Raw genomic sequence first — 19,497 nt, 5'->3', positions numbered from 1 at the left:
ATCAAAATTCAAATGTAGATGGAAACTTTATTATTTATTAAAATAATTAAAATCAAAGGAGACTATATAAAAGTCAAACTTAATTTTTTTCTTCTTTCATTGGATGATAATAAAGCAAAAAGAATGTCAGTTATTTCAACCTATAAAACTTTTAATTAACCTATATGTTTTAATTTTAAAACTTTTAATTAACCTATAAATTAAGATTTATTTTTATTAAAATAACAAAATAAAGCTCATGAGTGCAAATAATATAACCAAAAAAAAAAAGAGTAACATAAGATATAGTATTTTTAAGGATTAACACATTCTTTCTAAATCTCTTGTCTTACGTCTAAATTTACACTATTATTCACTACGAGACCCGAACTCTCATTTTCATGAAAGAGACACCATTTTACGTATTCTTATACCGCTAAGACAACGATCCTACAAACTTAACATTTAAGACATAAAAATGTAAGTTTAATTTGAAACATTTAAGGGAACAAAATTTTGTGTTAATTATGTGACTTGGACAATTCACTAGTACTTTCGACGTTTCATTAATATCTTAACATATTTTTATTGATGTCAAAAACATCAACTTTAATCAACGCATTCAAAATTGTGTAACCAACTATACCAATACCCTAGCCAATCAAGTTGATACCAACTATGAACCAACCTCACCAACCCTAAAGAGCAAACAAATTGAGATGTGACAAAGAAAATGAAAATGAGCTATTCACTCTATCATTTTAAAAGTGTCAATATTTCTTTTTTAGTTTGTTCTATTACAAATTTTTACTTTTAAAATTTATTAACTAAATTCCAAATTTACCCTTACACAAATGCAATCATTCAAACTTTCTTAAATTTTGTCTTTTCGTAAATGTTAAGAGCATTATAGTCATTTGTAAAACAAAAAATATAATCATTCAAACTTTTTAAAATTTTGTATTTTACAAACCATGATACTTGTAGAGGGACGAACGGAGTATAATCAAAACAAAAATAAAAACTCTTAAAAGAGTGAATTACAATAACAAATTTGTATATATTAAAAAGATTATAAATAAAATATTATACAAAAGTGTCTTAAAAGCCCATGTGTATGTCAGATTTCACAAATCAAGACAATTAGAAAACCACAAAGTCAAAAGGAGAATGGATCATCAAGACCAATGACACCACATTTGTTTCCCCAAAATATACATCAAATATTAAAATCAAAAATCCAACTGATATGCATAAAAAAACAAAAACAAAAACAAAAACAAAAACAAAACAATGCATTTTCTACCATCTTTCACCAGATGTACACCACACACCCTTCCACTTTCCAAACATGTCAAAACCAACCCAATACTTCAATCCTGTTCACAAATCAAACACAAAATCAACACTCAGTTAAACTTTCATTCAATCTTGACTCAATCTGTCCAAAACATCAGCCACATGTCTCATTGATGGTCTTCTTTCAGGGTTACTTTGAGTGCACCCGATCGCGATCTTTAAGACAGCGATTATCTCCTCTTCTTTATCCACATCCTGTGCTAACCCCGGGTCCAAAACATCCGAAAGCGGTTTCTTTTCGTCAATACACAACTGAATCCAATGAACAAGATCGATTTCCTCCGGACCCACTTGTACAACGGGCGGTTTTCCTGTGATCATTTCTAACAAAATAACACCGAAAGAGTAAACATCCCATTTTTGCGAAGGTTTCACCACCTTAAACGCCTCGGGTGCTTGATAATAAGAGATTGGAGCATGTGAAGCTGAAGCTGATGTGGCGGTTGTCGTGGTTGCAACATCTGAGACTACTCGGTTGGATTGAAGCACCGGGGTGCCACCACCGGCTATATTAGCCAAGCGGCTAAGACCAAAATCAGATATTTGGGGCTCCATGTTTAGACCAAGTAAGATGTTTGACGGTTTTAGGTCGCCATGTACATACTTTTTCGGGCTGAACTCGTGAAGATAGGCTAGACCTTTAGCCGTTCCTCTTATTATCCTTAAACGTGCGGTCCATGAAAGCGGCACGAAAGATGGCACACCGGGTTTCCCTGAAAACAACAATGCACAACGTTTTAATGGGCGTTTGTATATTATTACAACTTTAAACAAAAACACATTCGACTGCTAGAACGTATACTATTCGGATAATGTGATATCAAAATAAGGGGTGTAGACGTGTCGAACTCGACTTGTTTAGAGATCTATATCTAAAACTCGAGCATGAGTCTTAAGTAGTTTTTCAAACTCGAGCTAGGCTCGTTTATTTATTTATTTATTAATAATTATTTAATTATATATACAGACACACACATATACTAATAATTATAAATTTTACATAGATCATAATATAGGCTCGCAAACAAGCTCGAGCTTGATATGTGAAGGTCAGGCTCGGTTTCGTTTAAGCTCGACTTGAAACCAGCTTCTAGAGAGCTGATCTCGAGTAGCTTACGAGCGGTTCGCCTCGTTTACACCCAAAAGTCCCACCCAAGGGAATGTATTAAATCAAGATTTGAAAGTTAGAAAATTACCGTGAATCGCGGTGCCAAGATTACCATTCGGGACAAAATCATAGATCAGCAACTTCTCATCAACAGACCAATAATAAGCCCTCAAGCTTACGATATTCTGATGCTTTAGCTTCCCGATTGCTTCGACTTCGGTTTGAAACTCTTTGAATCTTTGAGAACCACCTTCACCCAACCTTCTAACCGCGAAAGTAACCCCGTCTTCGAGTACAACTTTGTAAACAATCCCAATTCCACTTTTCCCCAAAACGAAAGCCGAAGCCTTTAACAACTCATCTAAATCAAACCCTAACTGTGCATCTAATGCCACAAGATCATACTGCTCAATGTGCTCGGATAACGTCTCCGATTCATCTTTTTTAAAACATAAACACTCGTTTCGACGCTTACTCCCCCCTTTATCATACCCACGTTTCTTTTTACCGCAAAGACACAATCTTGAATAACAATACGAAAGAATCAAACCAATTAAACAAATCCCAATTACATCACTAACAATTATAGCAACCACAGCACCTTTACTCAACCCTTTTCGGCCCGTTTCTTGAACCTCCGACGGGTTATTCGTGGGCAAGAACGGAAACGAAGACGGTGAGCTCGCGTCATTCGGGTTACAAAGATTCTTCAAAGGAGGCCCACATAACCCCGTGTTTCCAATAAACGCAGTCGGCCCACGGTTCACCAACGCCCCGTTTTGTGGTATCGGGCCGGTTAAGTTGTTGTAAGTGAGATCAATGTAAACCTTTTCCGGAAGGTTACCAAGTGAAGATGGGATTGAACCACTAAACATATTATGAGACAAATCAACAGTCCCATGCAAATTAGACAAATTTCCCAAATCTTTCGGGATCGAACCCGTGAACATATTAAACGAAAGGTCGAGTTTTTCAAGAAAGCCCAAACTGGACCCGAACCCATCCGGTACCGACCCGGTAAAGTTGTTTTGGCTCAAATCAAGACTCCTTAACCTTCTACACTGAATTAGTGAAATGGGTAGTGACCCATTAAACAAATTGCTTGATAAATCAAGGGTTTGAAGGTAAACAAGCCTGTTAATGTCATTTGGTACTGACCCAGATAAAGAATTGCCATAAAGCACCAAACTTTGAAGCTTTTGGGCATTAAAAAGCTCAAAAGGTAAGACACCCATGAACTTATTACTCCTTAAATTAACATGTCTAAGTTCAGTAAGAGACCCAAGAACAGGTGATATAAACCCTAGAAGCTTCTTTTGTGGGATACTAACAGAAACAACTTTTTGATCTTTACATGCAATGCCATTCCATGAACAAGGGGTTTCATCAGAGTAGTTCCAGTTGGTTAAAGACCCATCTGGGTCTTGTGTGATTGACTGTTTGAAAGTCAACAGAGTGTATCCTTCATCATTTAAGCAACTTACATGGAGTATGAAATGGGAGTTGCATAATATCAAGAAAATCAAGAAAACTTCAAGAACAAAAGGATCAAAAGATGGTGGCTTCATTTCATGTAAAGATTACTAATTTACCCCTCAAAATGTAAAATCTTGATGAATAAATGGTGTAACTTTGAAATGAGAAACAGGGTTTAGCAGGAATTGAAGAATTTTTCAAAAAATCAAGAAAATCAAGAAAACTGGAAGAACAAAAGATGGTTGCATAATATCATGTAAAGATTACTAATTTACCCTTCAAAATGTAAAATCTTGATGAATAAAATGGTTTATCTTTGAAATGAGAAACAGGGTTTAGCAGGAATTGTAGAATCTTTAAAAAATCAAGAAAATTGGAAGAACAAAAGATGGTTGCATGATATCATGTAAAGATTACAAATTTACCCTTAAAGATGTAAATTTTTGATGAATTAAGGGTTTACCTTTGATATGAGAAACAAGGTTTAGTTGTGGAATCTTGAAGTGTGAGAGAAAGTTGTGTGTGAATAAGTGTGTGAGAGTATGGACTTTGTTGGAGGTGTGGAAAGCATTGGGAAAAGTAAAAGTCTAAGTTGGTTTCAGCCTGCAAGACATTGGGAATATAGTTTATTAGTAATAGGCCAACCTTTTAGAGTTGATAGGTTTCTTTATAAAAAAGTGTATTTACAAAGGAATGAATATAAATAATCACACTTTTTATCATGTGATTATATTATGGGTTTTGGATTCTTATACCTCTTTTCTATATAAGCTAAAAAGATTTATCTATAATATTCCTCATCACTATGTGTTTAATAGAATAAATAGTGAATCACTAAACATGGGACTGATGGGAGTAAGAAGTAAGTTTCTTAAATTTAATCCATGTTTTAGAAAGTGAGATGAAATATGTAGAAAAAAATACTAGGGGTAACAATTTTGACCCATTGGTTGAATGAGTTATATCAAAATGTATAAGATGGGTCAGAATTGGTCAAACTAAAAAAAGAAAATGATTGAAACTGGTAAAACGGGTTGACATTTCTCGGGGTTTTTTTAATGGAACGAGAAAAACGAAGGAAACTTTTTGGTATTTTTACTTTTTAAGTTTTTGATTTTTATTTCGAGTTATAATTTTTTAATTATTTTTTTTTGAATTTTTTGGTGAAGGGTTTTGAAATCTCAACCCATTTCAAAACCCATCACCAAAAAATTCAAAAAACATAATTAAAAAATTATAACTCGAAATATAAATCAAAAACTTAAAAAGTAAAAATACCAAAAAGTTTTCTTCGTTTTTCTCGTTCCATTAAAAAAACCCCGAGAAATGTCAACCCATTTTGACCCGTTTCAATCATTTTTTTTAGTTTGACCCATTCTGACCTATATTATACATTTTGATACAGCCCATTCAACCCATGAATCAAGATTGCCACCCCTAAAAAATACTAATTGCTTAACAGAGATTGTATTTTCTTGAGATTATTTTTGTTAAAGATTTTGAAAATAGTTACATAAATCTTGCAAATTATGATTTCAGAACAAACATTTGAGATTACAATATTTTAGGGTTTGATCATCATCCGATATTTATAAGCTTTTAATAATTAATAATGATGATGGATAATGTTGCTATCAATTTTAAGGGAGTATAAAGGAAGGTTTATTTGGTGAGCATGCAATAGCTAGCCTTGATGAGTAAATTAAATTGTGGTGTCTTGAAGAGTAAAAAATGTATGAAGCACTCGACCATTCAATTAACTAGATTTAAGAGTCATGTAGATTATACTTATGATTTTGTATAAATTAATAGGCATATTATATGACAGCTACAAGAGGCCTTACCAACTACCAAGTGCTAGGGGAGAATTTAGGAACGCGTTCGTTAACTTTAACCGAACCAATCTAACATGAACAATTAAACAAACGACTTTTACTTCGATGTGTCCATTTGTTAAGAAAAGGAATACGTTTATGGTTGTTCGTTAATAATACAAATGAATGGTTCACGAACGAAAATAAATAAACATAGATGAAGGGGTGTAAACGAGTGAATACCAATTTAAGGTAAACGTGAACACCCTTAAGACCAAAAGTTTAATAAAACTACTCCAAATATTATTAGGTTATAATCATAAAACTACACTGAAGTGTAACAGACCAAAAAACAAACAAACTTAAATGTATATACAAACGAATGAAAATAAATAAATTTTGATTCGCGAATGTTAATCATTAGTTAAGTGAACATCAACTCTTTTGTTTTAGGGCGGAATCTAACATATTAATCAATAGTTAAGTGAACATCAACGCAGGGGGTAATCATGCGTGTGTCGACCTCCCTGGGGTGTCCCCATTGATGGGGCTGAGAGACAGTGGCTTCGTTCCGGGACATGCGGTTTTGGGGACGAAATCTAGGAAGGTTGCTAAGCATGAGGCAGCGTGTTTGGAAATTCAGCAAGTGTTCATTCCATTTGCCTTCGACACATTTGGATCCCTAGCTCCCGAGGCGGTTCACTTTTTGGAGCATGTGCAGAAGGTGGTCCACAGTGACTCGCAGAGCCCGAGGAACCAAGGATTGATATTTAGTATAATAGGCTTTGCGATTCAAAAGGGGATAGAGGCGCAACATGTTGCTCGTTTACCCATTATCAAGATGTAGCTTGGTTTGTGTTAATACTATTAACAATCGTGTGTTTGTTTTAGGTTGCTTACAGAATATACAAACGACATGATTAGTAGTTGTTACGTTTTAGATATAATCTACTATTATAATAAAAAATTTTCATTTGTGCCACTTGGCATCTAATTCACCATATTTATGCCACTTGGCAAGTTTTTGTTCAATTATTAAATAAAAGATAATCAAAATTGGTAAATAGATTGTAACCGACTCTTACTTTAAATATGCCCTTTATATTATGAATTAATTATTTAGTAATAACTAATAATAATTGTGTAACATTGTAAGGTAATATTTTTGTAATTTTTGAGACTCCAAGAATGAAAGTATCTTCACCGGGCATGACTCACATGAGTGCATATAATTCTTCCATGAATCATCATCATTATTTAAAAAAACAAGATTAAGGACTTAGCTTAAACAATCAATGCTCAGTTTTATTATTTCAATATGACAATAATCTTTATAATTTATCATATTATATATACAAGTGTCTAGTTCAAAGCTAATTTGAAGTAGAAAATTGTGAGAATCACATAAACAATTATACATCATGCATTAAATATATAATCAAATGTAGTGAAAGAGAGTATATATGTATACATTTGTGTAATTTTGCAAGTTTTTATTTTCAATCATTAAAACTCTTTTTCTTAAAAAAAATAATCAAAATTGATAAATGGGTATCCCATAACTAACCCTTTGTTATAAAAAAAATTATATTAATTTCCATATAATTTATCACACATGCTAACTTTCCGTGCCTCCCTAAATCATATATGGCGTAATTGCCTTTCTCGCTAAATGAAATCAAACACAAAAAATTACAGTTTGAAATCGTATATGAAGAATCAGAAATCAATCGCATAATCTCATGCTATTCCATTTATCAAAATCTCAGTTACGTCAATTTATTGGTAAATACTTCATGATTTCTTCAAAACTCGATAATAAACCTCTAAGGTTTAAGATTTGTTTACTTTTTTTTTAATTTTGGTTGAATATATGATAATTTAGGTTAACGTCTTAAATTTTTTACAATACTATTAAATTTGTTAAACAGTATTTTCTAATTTCTATCACTATATACGTGTTTTTATTGATGATTATGTTAAATTTGCTCATATCAATGGATCTTTGAACCCATAGGGTTCCCATGTAATTTTCAAATTGGGGAAAAAGTTGATGAGACTTTCAAACTTAATAAATTCGATGTAAATGTTATGATTATGACTAATTTTGAGAATCGGTAATGATGCATCTGTAGAACATGTCTACTTTGTTTATATAACTAATGAACTGTGTAATAATTTGTCGTTTTTATATCATAAACGAAACGGTGTTACACACACACACACATATACATTACTTCTTATTTGTGTAACTAACTTATCCGCAAAGTTAACGTACTTGTAAAGAGAATATAAGTAAAATAAATAGATGTATCCATTTATGGATAATTATATGTATTTCATCGTCTAGCATGAGTAACTTTTTTTTGTTAAGATTATTTTGGGTTGTCCAATTATTATAATTACCTGATCATATTTTTGGTAGTTTCTCATATTTTGTTTGTAAATCAAACATGTATAATTTAATGTTACTAACATAAGCAGACACATCACTACAAACTTTTTCAATAGGACCAAGTTTCGTTTGAGTAGTGATGTATCCCGAAAGACTTTATATGAAAAACATATTAATACATTTGTTTTTTATACTATTTATGAATCAAATATTTGATTAATGATATTATTTTCTTATATAAATCAGGTGTTACCAGCTAGGCATGCCCAATTATATCTAAACAATTTTTTTTAGATTTTTGATAACTTTATCATGATTTTCTTTCTTTTGTAATTTATTCGTCTTTATAAATCTTAATATTCATTTATTAATATCAAAATATAATTTATTCAACCCGTATATCACACGTGATACTAACCTAGTTAACACATTATGTTAAAATAACACGTAACGATTCTTAATTTCAATCCACCACCTACAAAGTAACAAAACACAACTACAACTAGAATACAACGTAGCCAATTATATATGCCATTGAAATAATAATAATAATAATAATAATAATAATAATAATAATATTTAATAATTTGACCTGCTTCATGATAACACCACCATCCTTAGTTTAGTAATCAAGCGACAAAACAAATAAACAACATTTGGTAATAAAAACCAACGGTCTTGATCTTTTTAAGCCTGCGGGTCCAGAGATTGTTTTTTATATGCTAACCACACGAGGGATGATAATGGACAATCCAACCAAGCCAGAAAGACCGTTTAGCTGTGTGGGCCCAAACCAAAGTAAGGACTATGTACACTTGTTTTTGGAAAATAGCCGTTTGTGATGGCTCCTAGGGGTTACTAAATATGTCAGTGTTTCAAACGAGTCGAGCCGTTCGTGAATTACTGAAACTTGGATTGATTAAAAAGTGTGAAATTAGCCGAGCTTTTTTGAGCTTGATTCAAACCCGAGCCTCAAATAAAACTCGTTTAGTTATTAGGCCAAAACTCGTTTGGGTTCGTTAAGCCTTGTTTATTTACTTTGGACTTTTAATGTAATAATTTCACACTACGTAGTCAAGCTCGAGCAGAGCTTTGGTTCATTTAAGGTTTTTTCTCAAAAATGTATGAAAATAATTAAATACGTATATAAATTAATTAATTAATAAATAATAAACGAACCAGGTCTGAGCTTGAAATACAACTCAAGAGTTGAACCCGAGCTTGAAACAATAACTCACGAGTCGAGCTCGAACTTAAAGAGCTCAAACTCAAGCTCTCGTAAGTCAAAACAAGCTAGGCTTAAGCTTAGTTGAGCTTGAGTACGGCTTGGCCCAACTCACTCGGTGATTATTTCACTAAGGAAATAGAAATAATATTTAAAAACGCGTTGGGCAATTAATTGAGGAAAATATTATTTAACTCTTATTTCTATGTATTAAAATTTTAAACTCACTCCTAAACCCCAAATATTGATCCCTATCAACTTGTACAAATTTTAGTTTAATAACATTATTTATTGTTGTATAATATTTTTGAAAAGGTTGAATAAATAGTTTATTGGTTATTATATTTTTGACATGCTGTCCATAACCTGATAATATTTTTTATTCAGTGATGTATTGTTTTTTGTGTAAACAGGGTGAAAAAGCCAACAGGGAAGTTTCCAAAAACATGAAAACCTGCTTAAAACATTTACACGACTCATTTTTGGCTCCATACCTTATTTGTGTAGAAAAAAAATTGGATTTTTTTTTATATTTTGATGTGTATATTTACTTTTAAATATAAAATTTTGTAGACAAACTTTTTCGATCAAGGTTTTCTTGTGTTTTCACAATAGAGTTTAATGGGTTGATATGTCTGGACCTATTAAGAGCCAAGTGGGGAAGACCAGTTGATTTGGCGGTTTAAGCTTTCGTCCAAATGGCCCCGTTTTACAATGAGCGGTGTGTATAAGGCCTAGGAATGGATTCACCGCCATATGACCAATGATTACTGGTGATTCCAGCTTCATGCCGGCGAGTTGCAACATGCAGCCCAAACTAAGGACGGGTTTTTGGAGTTAGCTCACTCTCATGGGATCACGACCTTTTGCCCTAGCCATTGTAGCACATGTGCCGCCCATGACAAGGGGCATGAGGACTTGACATCATTCCCACATTCTGTCACTCTTATCACCCACCAATAGTGTGTTCATTCAAATATTAACTTCTTTTAACCGATTGAAGACAATTCATGATTATTATTGTTATACATAACTACATATGCTAAAAACGAAAATAAAATATATAAATATAAAGTTAAACAATCGGTTAGGCTTACAGGATCGGTTCTAAGTTCCAAACTAGGCCATACCGCTAAGTCGCTAACCAACCAAAACCTAACTGTGAACTTGATCATTTTGATCTCAAACTAGGCAAACAGGCCGACTTGTTTCAGTTTGATTAGTTATGTCAGTTTTGAATTTAAAATTTTCAACAGTTAATGAAATCCCCTAATTTTCATGTTTAGTGTTCCAGCCCAATCCAACCCTTTTCATGTTTAACCCATTGAAAGTGTCTTAAGAAGCAGGGACTTAAAACCTTTACATATAAAACATATAAAAGGAGTTGTATATTTATACTTACTTTTCTACAATATGATAATATTAACGAAATTATAGCCTTTCAAACCGACCCGCACCACCATGATCCGGATTCTCTAAAGACGTCATAGACAGTCCATTTTCATGTTTTTCCCATCCACCCGTATCCACCTTCAAATGGACCACATAGTACACGATCGATGCTACCATTGAGATAAATGTCAAGGCGGCACCGCCAGCAAACACGCCTTTGCGTAGGGTTTCACACGACAGCTTGTTACCACGATAAATGCCACGGTATTTAGTGTGGTAAGCATTTTTTGCAGATCCTGCAAGCAAACATGCTTCTGCCCCAAGAAAGCTCACCCTGTTCACATGTTCAAAGAGTAACAATTAGTAAATCAGTTTATATACGTTTTGAATTCTAATTATACAAATACAACTCATACCCTCAAACCATACACATGTTATTTTAGATTTTGGTTAGAAGATATGCCGCATTGATACAGATCATAGGTTATAGCTTGAAGATATTATCAATGAAATACATATTTTGTTTATAATGTAGATTAGTATAGCCGTACGGGCCAACATTGTTCAGTTTTGGCGTGTGGGCCGGAATATTTTAGCATAGACTCGTATCAAGGATCTTCAAAAGTTCAGTAAAATGGTAGAATTAAAAAAAGATAAAACGCTTTATCTTTTAAGTAATAAAGGGTTTACTTTTAATAGTACGAAATCAGTTAAACTAATAATGTATGTGTATTATAAACAAAAAACTTACACGTATATTATTATTCTTAGATTTATATAAGCGAAAAGAATTATTTTTAATTAAAATTAATAAATAAAAAAGATATTTTTATTTATTAATATCTCGACCGGTTCAGTTTTCCCAGCCGGTTCCAAACCGTAAACTGAATAGTGAAACCTGGTTTTTCAAATCCTAAACTGAACTGTACTACTCATAACAAGGCCAACTGGGCAGTTCGGTCGGTTTCAACAATTTTTGAAGACCCCTACTAAAAACCCTGTGGTGTTTCCTAACAAGGGACCTTATGCGATGTTACTACTGAGCAGTGGCAAATGAGATCAACAGAAAGATACTACTCATCAGTGGGAGATAAATCATCAACGGTAGGTTAATATTGAGAAATTAGAAGTTACTGGTAAGCAGTAGTGTAAGCTAGTAAGTAGTAAGTTACTGGTAACTAAGTTAAGTCTTAACTCTTAACTAAGCTGTGCTTCATATTATGATTTGTCAAGCTAATAATACATGCTTTAAGTTGTAAGTGAAAAATATAGTTGCAGACTCCATGTGCAGACCAGCATTTAGAAAGTGACAAAAATTGACAGTCTAGCCTCAATCACATGACACATACAAACTTTCTTTCAATCATGAAATCATAATCAAACAACCATTTCCAAATCAGTTACGATCATATTGTCACTCGTACCCTTTATGATTATTGTTAAGATCAAAGTTTACAGCTGAAAACATCATTTCCAAGTCAGTTATCCGTGATGAAAACATCAATTACAACTAGTCGCTAGTTGGCGAGTAACTGATTTTATTTTTTGTTGCTAATCATTGACATTAGTCGATGCGGTCAAATCAGTCAAAAAATAGCCCAAATCGGAACTTTGATCAGTTTTCTTTTAAAATCAATCCGGCGTTGGTTGTGTAAACGAGCCGAGCCCGAGCTTGAGCTTGGCTGCATTTGACTTACAAGGGCTCGAGCTCTAGTTCAGCTCTTTTTGCGAAAACTCGAGCTCGGCTCGTGAGTTTTTTTTTCAAGCTCAGGCTTCGTTCGTTTCTTATTAACTACTTAATTTAAATACACATATTATTATTTTTATATATTTTGAGAAAAACCATAAACAAGCCTAAGCTCTGCTCGAGCTAGTTTAATACCTTAAACGAGCCAAAGCTCAGCTCACACTCAACCGTGAAGTGTTAACTTAATACATAGAAGTCAAAACTAAAAAATTCACAAAATTCACAAGGCTTTGTTTATGTTTGAACATTTATATGTAAATTTATCGCTAGTCAGTATCCCACCACCCGACTAGCGATTATCGCGTTCTACAACACCGTCCCGAAAAAACGATCAACTAAATAAAAAAACAAACAAAACTCACCATGACAACACGAAGAAGAAAACCGTCATACTCCTCAACCTACCCCTCACTAAACCTTTACCAAAACACAAACATTTCGTAACGCCGTTAACCACCGTCTGACTAATCAGCAACAGTCCAACCGCCGACAAGCCGTACGCCGTGGACGCATCGGAATCGTACACGCAGTAATCGGACTCGTCATACTGATCCGGTACTACTTTCGCCTATTAATTAATTAATTAATAAACAAATAATTAGGGTTTTAAATTAGTTAGAGATGTTGATGTTGATGTTACGAAGGAGAGAATTGAGTACCGTGCTACGACGTCGTTCGGCGCCTATTGCGAGAACGAAGGCTAAGGCGTGAAGACAGATGACGACGACGATAACAGAGATTGAGACAGCCATTAATGAGCTCTGCTGCTGGTGCAGTGAAGATAAAGAGTACTGACTACAGGCTGGCTGTTCTGGTCAGGTCGGTTAAAACGTCAAGTCACTATCATAGTTTTAGACTGTCACTAGAGTTTTGTCAGTCGAGTTTTAACTTATTCACTCATTAACTTGGCGTGTGGTGAATTAGGTAGACTTTAAATAAACAAAAAAAGTGTGACTAAAACATTTTATCATGCCAAGCTCGTTACTTTGTTAACAGCTACTCCATAACATCAACAACGTTAAGGGGGTGTCCACATAAACATTACCATGGCTTTAACGAAACCATAGAATGGGTCAACGTACACAAATTAAACGACGGGTTAGAATTAGTCATTTTCTGAAACATTTAACAACTTATTCACTCATTAACTTGCGCGTCATACCAAGCTCATTAACTTGGTAGACTTTAAATAAAAGAAAAAAAGTGTGACTGAAACATTTTATCATACCAAGCTCGTTACTTTGTTAACAACCACTCCATAGCGTCGGCTACCACTGCGGCGTAGCCAGCGTTAAGGGGTGTCCACATAAGCATTACCATGGCTTTAACGAAACCATAAAATGGGTCAACGTACACAAATTAAACGACGGGTTAGAATTAGTCATTTTTTAAAACATTTAGCAACTTAAAATGGAGTTAAATGGGCAAGGAAAAGTAAGACACAACCACCGCAACACTAGTGTGACATCCCAACCATTGCCATGGCCGTCACCCATTGGCGGACTTACATAAGAACAACGGCTGCAGTGGATCTAGTGATTATTGAAATTTTCATAGAAACAATACATAAAAAAGTTATAGTGAACCCATAAGAATCTTTGAGGTGAATTCACACCACCAAGTTTAGTTTTAGTGTAACGGTAAAAGCCTTAAGGGTGTTGCTAAACATACCCTCCCTCCCCCTTACACCATTTTTACTAAATATACCCCCCCCCCTAAACTTATTACATCAATTACTTATTAGCTCTTAACATTATTTATATACATATTAGTCCATACAACATTTTTTTCACTTGATAATCTCCACTACATATATCAAAATAAAAACTATCAAGTATTAATATTAATATATTTTTTTAGTATTAATATTGTAAATATTTATAATATACTTTTTTGAATTTTAATAGTATATATATTTATAATATCCTTATTTTACCTCTTTATCTTTTACAAAATAAACCTTAAACCCTAAACCCGAAATCCAAACCCTAAACCCTAAACCCTAAAACTAGAACCCAAAACCCGAAAACCTAAACCCTAAACCTGAACCCTAAACCCTTAAACCGAAACCCTAACCCGAAATCATAGAAAAGAAAACGCAAGTTGTAAAAAAATATTTGAAAACCTTAATTTTGTGCTAATTTGTTAATTATATGATTTCAAGAGGTAATATGAAAGTTGGTTTTTCTAGGAGGGGGGGGGGGGGGTTATGACAACCAACCAGGAGGGTACGTTTAGCCTTGGATTTGATTCTTGTTAACCTTGTTTTGAATTTACTTTTTAATTATGGACTTCTGTTCAAAGTAAACAACCTCATTTTAAGGCCTTCACAACAAATTTCAGATGCTAGTTTGCACTCAAATTCTATGAAAGTCTTCATCATCAATTATGCTCATGTTTTTATGCTTGATATTTTTGTTGTTTATGTTATTAAGACAACAAAGAATTTGTTTGTGTTTTCTATCTATGAAATCATATTCTTTTAATGTACTATGCATCACCGGCGTGACCGGCCTAAAAATTTTAACGGTTGGTTGTGAACTATTTGATAATTGAAAAAAGATGAACCCATTGAAGAAAATAATAAAATTATGTGGCGAGTCCATATGTAAAAAAAATAAACTTTTTGGACTAAATTCGCATTATTTGTCAAACCACAAGAACGAAAATAACACTTTACTCATGTTACAATAATGCCACCACGTTTTTTCTTCTATTCTCATTGTGGCGTCCCGAGATTCATTTTGTATTTAAATGAATCGGGTTTAATTGGATTTTGGAAATTAAATGTAAATATACAAAGTGTGAGGGGATAAATGTCATTTGATAAAAGGTTAAACATGAAGCCCTACTAATTAATAAGCCACCATCTCCATTTCATTTTATCATCTTTTTTTTTGTTATAGAATAACGAAGTTTTATATAATTTACTATAAAACGATTACAATAAAGTGGCAGGCAAACGGGCAACAAGCTGCGCCGCAACCCCCTTTTGAATAGCAAAGCCAATCCTGCTAAAAACAAAGCTTTGGGACCTATAAGCTGAAGAGGTTCCGTGTACGACGCGCTGAACTCTACTAAAAAATTTCACACCCTCTGGAGCCAGAAAACCAAATGTATAAAAGGCAAATGGTAGAAAGACATGTTGATTATCTAAACAAGCTTTCTCGTGTTTAACAACTTTGCCCGATTCAGCCTTCAACGCAGTCTGACCCACAACAAACACACGGTCCCTGAGCCCAACAAGAGGAGACTCCTGTAAGATCCACACAGGCGTGTTCCCCCCCTGCCGGAGACTCCTGTAAGATCCACACAGGCGTGTTCCCCCCCTGCCCACCCGAACACAAGAATATCAGCTGATCGTAAAGTAAACCTCCCTTCAAGAGGATCCGTGAGAAAGTTAACAGGGGCCTCCAGAAATCCCTGCCCGTTTAAGAACATCACACAGAACATCCCTAACCAGATCATGTCTGTATTTAAAGCCAGGCAATTCTTTGCAATGCACCGCATGGTCACCAAAAGAATCCAAACAGACCATGCGACAAATTGGGCAAGGTTCATCCGTCGGGAACATAGGGATCATTAACCGGTACTAAAGGATAGCCCGATACTCCAAACCCGACATACGTTGGCCTAATCCTTCAATGGGGATGGCCGTTAGAAAATCCTGAGCCCGAGGACCCCGAAGGCATTCAAACACCGCCTTTTAGCGAAGGGATAGATCAAACTTCACTTCTAAACTCTTGACGATTCCACTAAATAAGGCACTCGCCACAACATGTTGGGCTTTAGGGGGGGCGGTGTCCTTATTAGAGAACCCGCTAAGATCAAAATCTGGAAGTGAAGTACGTAAACGATCCATCGCACACCCATAATCAGAGTCCAACCCATAAATATCACAACCCCGAAGAATATGGTCTTGCAAACACCACGACTGTGCTCTCGAAGCCACAAAAGCATATGTAGATACATCCTCGGCCGAACAGAGACCCAACCCCCCATAACGGGTCGGAAGTGATGCCAACCTCCATTGGAGATCCCCAAAGAACGGACCTCCACAAACCACGATGTCCTCAATCGCCCTTCGAAGACCATTGTCAAATATAGAAACAGCTTCCCCCACATACATAGGATGGCACGTTCTCAAACCGAACAAAAGCTTGGCGACTCCCATACATGAGCGAAGCAAAAGAAGCTCGCATTGAGGATCCCGAAGTCTTGGGAGACAGCTCATCAGTTCCACAGCGCTAGATGCCCTTTTCATAGCCAAACTGCTGATAAACCCCGCATCCTGGCTTACAGCACCACCAAGGAGTTTCACGCCAATCACCGGCCTTCCAATCCCGCAAGGGAACAACCCCTCCTGTGCCTTCACCCCATTGCATGTTGGCCAAAATGACTCTGTTTTCTTAACGTTTAATTTAAGACTCAAACGAGGCCCCTCAGACCTGATAATATCTAATGCTTTGGCTACCTCTCTGGTATCCCCGATAATCGTGCCATCATCCAAGTACCAAGCATGAAAGAGAAGCTTGCACCGATCTCTGATTTGGTGAACAAGTGGGTGCAAAGCTAAGGCAAAAAGGAGAGGCCCAAGAGGGTCCCCCTGTTGAACCCATGGTGGATTTAATGAAAGTATCACCCACATATAACCTAGCCGACTGCCCATATAAAAAATCCACCCAAAGAGAAATTGAAGGGCATCGACTCCGGACCTCATGTTGAAGGGTCGTCCTATCTACTAAGTTGAAGGCATTGGAGAAATCAACAGTAAGCATAGCCAATTACCCATCCGAATGAAACTGATTTAGAAACCTATTCGCGCTATGAAGCACGGCCTCTGCCCCACTGGAGACTCCCACCCCAAATTGAAAGTCACCGAGGTATTTAGCCATCTCTTTCCCGACACCCCTCATAGCCACCTTAGAGACCAACCACCTCCAAATGGCCCCAACGGCAATAGGTCTAATCCCATTGTCCGGTTTAAGCAACGACGTAAGTGGGGCAGACGCGACAAACTCTGCCAACACCTTAGGACACCTTCCCCCCAAAAATAAATTAACTACCGCAGAGATAGCCTTGAGCAAACCATCCGCAATCGGAGACCCCTCTCCACACAACGCATCTAAAATGTGTTGGGCTCGCAAACCGTCCCGCCCACACGAAGTCCCTTTAGGGAAAGACATAATGCACCCAAGCACACTATCAACGTCCACGACAAGGGGAGACTCAGAAAGCAAGGAAGCAGGCATAATCGAAGGTGCCATGATGGGATGCTTAGACAACAAAGCGTTCAAAGTATCCTTACCGAAAGGTGCAACCCCTGAAGAGCATAATACCTTGACCGCAGCAGTGAAATGCCCGTCCGCAACTTTTCGCAAACATTGTTTAACATTGGCGCTCAACCCGGCGTTGTCAGACTCGGGTACAAACGCATCACCACCCGAGGCATCTCCTAGGGGTTGGTTAAAAAGCGATATAAGGAGCTCATAGAAACCGTCACGGTCACCCCAAGCGGATAGCGACCGTTGAATAATTCGGCATTGCTTAGACTTTCTATTGCCAGACCTGCGTTGCTGACGATTAGAAGGTCTGAAAACCCGTAAGGTGCAACGTGGTAACAACAGTTTCACCCACGCCTCAACAGACTCTGGCATAGCCGCCACCTTACCCAGAGCACCCACTAAGGCTTGGGAAAAAGCCATACGACAACTATGAGTAATGTTTTTAACAGTCGTAATAGGAAGAGTGAAGACACGCTCAAGGAGAGCTACATCCACCTCCACCCTTCCCACCGCGACAACTTCCCTCCCAACATGTGGCTTCGCAATCCCCACTATATATTCCTCCACATCTCCCGTGACACACTTGTACCAGACCGACCCGTCATCATGATGGCACCCCCGACGGAGAGCATGTGACTCCATACACGCTCCACACATCCACCTACGCGAGACCTTTAAAGCCTCACCATCCGAAATAAACAAATCCAAATTTGTCGAGATCGCCTCCCGTAAGGTCTCTTTCTTGTCATCCGATGACAAATGAAGCCGCTTAATATGTGCGGCCAATCAAACCCCCTTGGACCCCGGTAATCCATCCGGACAACAGTGGAAGCCTCTAAATGGACACGGCCAAACAACCTCCTCAATAGCCCTGGTCACACCACCCCTGACCCACAAAACACCCCGGTAGCCACGTACCACACCAAGAAAAATAATAATAAAACAAAACTCGAGTTGAGTTTGAGGAATGAACACCCGAACCAAAGAGGAAGGAGGAGAGCAACCACCCGTTGCCCTCCCCTCCTCAAAACACCAAAAACAAAGATTATTTCATTGAGGCATTTTGTCGAACACCTGGCGGGCAAACTATTTTCTTCAAAATTTTAGTTGATCTTCCTTTTCGAATGTACAAAGTGAAAATGGGATTTGGGTTATTTTAGTTGAATAAACTCTTCCTGTTAAAGATTTAACAGTCAATAGCTCAAACCCATCTTTTTATATCTTTTAGAGAGAGAAAGTATTTAAAAAAGAGTGTGTGAAAGAAAAATCCCATTTTTGGGTGATCTACCAGCAAAGATCATCCCTAAGATCTAGTTGTCTGATCGACCTCAAATTTTTACAAAAACTTCACAACATATAAATGAATATTTTCATCGTTCAGATCTTGGATCCAAGTTATGAAAGTTGGGTTTTTATCACATAAGCCATAACAGTGAAAAAACAAGTTTTCCGTCAACTGTTTGGGCTTTCAGGCGACAATTGCTGCAATTTTCGGTGATGGCGTGCATAGGGGTTCTTAGATTGCATCAAGACGGTTTAGTGACCACTTAAATTACCTAAATCGGAGCTCGTTTGATATAGTTTTGGGTATTCAAGTGTTTTTGAACACAATGTCAAAGGGTACGTTTTCTATAAAAGGAGATTCATTTCAGGACCAACTCCGTAAATTTAAAAAGGCCAAAGGCGAAAAATATTTTGGGCATTAAGTAAAAAGAGT

At 36.2% G+C, this 19,497-nt stretch overlaps 2 protein-coding genes across 2 annotated transcripts; both read right to left on the bottom strand.

Moving 5' to 3' along the window:
* Nucleotides 1-1,375: 1,375 nt before the first annotated feature.
* On the bottom strand, nucleotides 1,376-4,014 carry LOC143631055 (receptor protein kinase-like protein ZAR1). The gene is made up of 2 exons (XM_077099914.1): nucleotides 2,535-4,014; nucleotides 1,376-2,051 (listed from the first exon to the last, which is right to left on the bottom strand). Exons 1-2 carry the CDS (start codon nucleotides 4,012-4,014, stop codon nucleotides 1,405-1,407), a joined length of 2,127 nt encoding a protein of 708 aa, XP_076956029.1. The 3' UTR covers nucleotides 1,376-1,404.
* Nucleotides 4,015-10,625: 6,611 nt separating this feature from the next.
* Nucleotides 10,626-13,286, bottom strand: LOC143631036 (uncharacterized). Its single transcript, XM_077099900.1, has 3 exons — nucleotides 13,155-13,286; nucleotides 12,858-13,063; nucleotides 10,626-11,082 (listed from the first exon to the last, which is right to left on the bottom strand). Exons 1-3 carry the CDS (start codon nucleotides 13,245-13,247, stop codon nucleotides 10,788-10,790), a joined length of 594 nt encoding a protein of 197 aa, XP_076956015.1. The 5' UTR covers nucleotides 13,248-13,286; the 3' UTR covers nucleotides 10,626-10,787.
* Between the last annotated feature and the right edge of the window lie 6,211 nt (nucleotides 13,287-19,497).

The sequence above is a fragment of the Bidens hawaiensis genome, unplaced genomic scaffold (assembly GCF_021521415.1).
Source record: "Bidens hawaiensis isolate Kalapana, Puna unplaced genomic scaffold, B.hawaiensis_p1.1 tig00005935_1, whole genome shotgun sequence".
Classification (NCBI taxonomy): domain Eukaryota; kingdom Viridiplantae; phylum Streptophyta; class Magnoliopsida; order Asterales; family Asteraceae; genus Bidens; species Bidens hawaiensis.
This window is presented reverse-complemented; position numbering and strand designations above follow the sequence as displayed.

What these genes read in the sequence shown, in the direction of transcription:
- LOC143631055 (XM_077099914.1), bottom strand. Translation starts at nt 4,014, where the DNA reads ATGAAGCCACCATCTTTTGATCCTTTTGTTCTTGAAGTTTTCTTGATT. An exon ending in TCTTGGCACCGCGATTCACG is followed by an intron (nt 2,052 to 2,534) that starts GTAATTTTCTAA and finishes TGTTGTTTTCAG; the next exon opens with GGAAACCCGGTGTGCCATCT.
- LOC143631036 (XM_077099900.1), bottom strand. Translation starts at nt 13,247, where the DNA reads ATGGCTGTCTCAATCTCTGTTATCGTCGTCGTCATCTGTCTTCACGCC. An exon ending in CCGAACGACGTCGTAGCACG is followed by an intron (nt 13,064 to 13,154) that starts GTACTCAATTCT and finishes ATTAATTAATAG; the next exon opens with GCGAAAGTAGTACCGGATCA. An exon ending in TTCTTCTTCGTGTTGTCATG is followed by an intron (nt 11,083 to 12,857) that starts GTGAGTTTTGTT and finishes ACATGTGAACAG; the next exon opens with GGTGAGCTTTCTTGGGGCAG.